This window comes from Pteropus alecto, unplaced genomic scaffold (genome assembly GCF_000325575.1).
Source record: "Pteropus alecto unplaced genomic scaffold, ASM32557v1 scaffold21, whole genome shotgun sequence".
Classification (NCBI taxonomy): Eukaryota; Metazoa; Chordata; class Mammalia; order Chiroptera; family Pteropodidae; genus Pteropus; species Pteropus alecto.
In genome coordinates, this window is record NW_006436282.1 from 22,158,215 (window position 1) to 22,162,506 (window position 4,292).

The 4,292-nt window shown below is 58.9% G+C and overlaps 1 protein-coding gene across 9 annotated transcripts in view; it reads left to right on the forward strand.

Moving 5' to 3' along the window:
- MINDY4 (MINDY lysine 48 deubiquitinase 4) overlaps positions 1–4,292 on the forward strand; it is a 102,458-nt gene that overhangs the window by 83,698 nt on the left and 14,468 nt on the right. For 6 of the 9 annotated variants that reach the window (XM_015589497.2, XM_025046845.1, XM_015589496.2 and 3 more), the window contains 3 exons: positions 400–463; positions 3,298–3,459; positions 3,716–3,832. In XM_015589497.2, coding sequence (XP_015444983.1) covers positions 400–463; positions 3,298–3,459; positions 3,716–3,832 — 343 coding nt within the window. The remainder of the gene's footprint in view (positions 1–399; positions 464–3,297; positions 3,460–3,715; positions 3,833–4,292) is intronic. The other 3 variants (XM_025046847.1, XM_015589500.2, XM_015589501.2) reach the window with 1 other exon arrangement.

Below are 4,292 nucleotides of genomic sequence, written 5' to 3' on the forward strand. Positions count from 1 at the left end.
CTGTCTGCCCAGGAGGTGGCAGGTATTACTTTAGACCTTTCCTCCCACTCAGCAGACTCACAGACCGAGGTCTGGAGACGGCAGAGGATGTCCCAGTCCCCACCGTGAGTGACGGTTGGGATGCAAATGCAGGACGTTGGATTCCAAACCCAGGGGCCTTTCTGCTGTGTCGGCAGAGGGCCCGGTGAGGCCGAGTGGAGGCCGTTGCTTAGGGAGGGTGAGGACGGTAGAAGAGCCCCAGGTTCTGGCCCCAAGGGAGGGCACAGAGCACAGAGCACTCAGCCGGAATTCTGGGCCTCAGCCTGGAGCCCGAGGGAGCCCCTGGCCACCCACTGAGGTTTGCCCAGCGGCCTGAGTCAGGCGGAGACGCGCTCACACCGCTTTCTCCATGTTTTCCAGCGTCCGGCAGGACTTCGACGTCCCCACCAGCCACCTGATTGGAGCCCACGGCTACTGCACACAGGTCAGGGGGTGCAGTGGGGCGTCGGGGCAGCCCCGCATTCCTTTCTCTTCCTCTTCCTTTCTTCTTTTGCCCTGCTGGTCCTCTACAAGTAGCTTTCATGTGACAGCCTCTGCCGGCCTCACTGTCACGGAGACCTGGAAAGGGAGCTCAGGGTAGCTTCCGTTTCTGGAAAACTGGTTGTATCCAATCTGCTTGCAGAGGGTGCAAAAGAGGCTGACGGCAGACCCAGGCAGGGGGACCTGGGGCCGGCTGGGGACAGACGGCAGCCCGGGCTCCCTTAACGTTTGCAAAGGGCAGTGTCTTTACGACTCTTCCCTCTGCGTCTTCACAAAAGGTCATGGGGAGTTGGGGGGGGGGGGAGGGACCCTTAGCATGACTGTTTGTCATAGATCCTCCCAGTGACCTGGTGACACCAAGGAAAGGATCTGTTCAAGATTCCATCAGCGCGCGTCAGGACTAGGAGCCAGATGCTACACCTGGCTTCTGTCTGAACCTCTGCATGGCGAGGCCTCCCAGAGCGGCCGCCTGGCCAGTCACAGCTGACCCTCAGTGCACACAGACCAACAGGTGTAGCGCAGACAGGTTGGGCAGAGCTGCTCTGTCTGCTGAGCCCAGCTGAGTTCCCAGTTGTCATGGGGGTCCTGGCTCACTGCGCCAGCACTGAAAACATACGTGGGCATGATGCAGCAGCCAGCTGGGGGCCCACCGTTTGTCCAGGGCAGCTGAAAGACTGTGCGGTGGCTGCCGCCCACCTTCCTGGGTGGTCCAGCTCCCTCTCTGGGTGCCTGTCTTCCCTGTGGGCTCTCCCGTCAGCAGACAGAGAGCAGTACTGCCCAGGGGTGGGCAGTTAAGCAGGGCACAGTGGGTGCCAGACCACTTGCAGAATGAGCTGGGGTGGTTTTCTTCTTCACCCTGAGACTCAATTTCCTCATTTGTAAAATAGGGCATTTGGACTGGACCAGTGCTTCTTAAACTTTGATGTGCACATGAATCCCCCAGGATCTTGTTGACAAGCAGGCGACTGGGGCCTGAGATTCGGAATTTCTGACAGGCTCCCCAGGGAAGGTGATGTCGCCGGTCCACGGACCACAGTTTGAGTAGCAAGGGGCTAGATGGCCATTACGCTTTGCTACTGTGCGACTTTGAGTCTGGGGCAGGGAGCCCCTTCTCCCCCATTCTGAGGAAGGGCTGAGACACACACCAGGTGGGGAGCAAGAGCCTTTTTTTTCCCCCCTTGAAAACCACATGGAAAACCTTGAAACTGTCCGAAAAAGGCCATTGCCCCTGAGGTGCAGGATCTCAGAGCAGCCATTTCCTCCGAATTCTTTCTCGTTTCCTCTGCAAGGACACAATGAGGCCCCCCGCCCCCGATATCTCCTGCCAATCGGGGTCCTTCTGCGGCCATCAGAGGAGGCCTCTTTTACTGTCACTGGGGCAGGGGCCTTGGTGCTGACAGAGAGATTTATTAAGCTGGCGTTGCTCTCACGGTTCTGGAGAAAACACTTCTGTGACCTCTGCCCTCCAGAGAAAGGGCTGTGATGGCCGTTCCCACGTCCCGTGGGGAAGAACCCTGCCTGCTGACCTCACGTGTCCACCAGCCCTGGCAGGAGGTGGGTGAAACGGAGGGTCCTGCCCACCCTAGCGCTAAGGCTGGGCTCACTCGGATCCTTTGTCAGCGGTCAGCAGGCACTTAGCAGCCGCCCTTCATCTCAAATCTTTGGCCAGCCGGTGGTACCTTGAGGGTAACAAGTGAGCGGAGAGGGAAGGGACACTGGACAGGGAGCCAGAACATGTGCGTAGAAGTCCAGCTCTGTCGCTAACCAGTCGTGTGGCTTGGGCAAATCCTTTTCCAGCTGTAAGCCTCAGTTTTCCCATTTCTAACAGGAAGTTGGACCCCCTAGATGCTCTGCATAAGAAGGGCCCTTCTGGTCACCCCAGTGCACCGTGTGCTGGTTCTGGGGTCGGCAGGCTTGTTGGCCTGTCAGGTGTGGGGCATAAGTCACGTGGCCACTGAATGCCTGATGCCACGCAGCTGGCGAGAGCAGAGACAGAGCTGGAACCCAGCCCGGGGCTTCTCTGCCTCCACCTGCCTGCTGGTGCTGTCCTCTGCTCACCTCCCCGCCACCCCGAAGACCCCCGCCATCGCGGGCGAGATGGGAGGAAGGCCGGGGTCGAGTTATTGGTATGGTGCCCCGTCAGTTTCCTGGTGTTGCTAATGTGCTCTGGTTACGTAAAGATGTTATCGTGAGGGAAGCTGGGTGAAGGGTACACAGGAACTCTCTGGACTATTTTTACAACTTCTTTTGAGTCTGAAATTATTTCAAAATAAAAAAGGTTATTAAAAAAATTACCCTCCTTTAAGACCCACCCAAATGCCGCTTCTCCACCAAGCGGCTCTGACCAGTCACGAGGTCCCACGCCTGCCTGGGCCATGGAGTGCCCTGTGCACACAGTTTCCTAGCCCCAGTCACGTCCGGTATTGCACAGGCACACACCTGATCCCCCGCGGCAGACCCCAATGACCCGGCTCAGGAGCCACTCTTCCCAGCCTGCAGGACCCCCCGCCTGCTGCGCCCCGCCACCAAGGCCTCAGGACAGGGTCCCGTGCACACTGGTGCTTGATGAATGCTCTCGGAATAAAGACTCTGCGCGCCTAGAGTCACTTTGATGAGAAGAGCTGGCAGCTTTCCCCAGCGCTCGTGGGAACACTGAAGTCACAGGCCCCGCGATTTCAGGCTCTCCCCCACCGTGCTTTCCTGCCTGCTCCGCCCTTCTCTTCGGCCCCTGGTCTCCCCCACCCCGACACAGCCCCCTCCCCTTTCTCTCATCAATAGGAACTCGTCAATCTGCTCCTGACGGGGAAAGCCTCGTCCAACACCTTCAACGACGTGGTGGAGCTGGACTCCGGGAACGGGGACGTCACGCTCCTCAAAGGCATCGCCGCCCGCAGCGACGTCGGCTTCTTGTCCCTCTTCGAGCACTACAATGTGTGCCAGGTACCTCGGGCGTCAAGTTCAGTGCCCCCCACGGAGGGCTTGGGGCGAAGTACAGCTTCGCTGCCGTCGCACACGGCCATGGAATCCACACCCAGAGCCAGCTGGTACCATGTTCTGGGGAGGGCGCTTTGAAAGGGACTTCTCACGTGGTCGTGGGTCAGAGTGGCGGACGCTGTCCTCCGCCTGTGTGTATGTCGGGGCGGGGGAGGGGTCTTCCCCAGGGACAAGGAACCTAAAGTTATGGGCCTCCTATTAGCTTCCTAGGGCAAGTGCCAAAAAGCACCACAAACTGGGTGGCTTAAAACAACAGAAACTGATCGTCCGACAGTTCTGGAGCACAGGTTGGTTCTCGCAGCCGAAGTCCAAAATCAAGGTGCGTGGCCAGGGCATTGCACCCTCTGGAACCCACAGGAGGACCTTTCCCCGTGTCTTCTAGCTTCGGGAGTTTTCCAGCGTGACGTGAGGCTTCTTGATGCGTCGCCCGTTGTCACGGGCTACGTTCTCCCCGTGTGTCTTCTCCTTTCCTTGTAAGGACGTCAGTCCTGCTCCCCCAACCTCATCTTAAGTAATTACGTCTGCATCACCCTATTTCCAAGGAAGGTCACATTCCGCGGTCCTGGGGGCTAGGACTTCAGCACGTCTTTTTGTGGGACACCGTTCTGCCCACACCGGGCCTCCCTCAGTCTGTTTGCTGGTGTATCGGTCCCTCTACGTCCTCTCTCGCTGCAGCCGGGATCTTGGCCAGGGCTGGACCTCCAGGCGAGGCTGTGCGGGGGATAACATGCCAGCACCTCTGACCGGCGTGGGCAGCGGGGCACTTGTCCCCGCCGGCT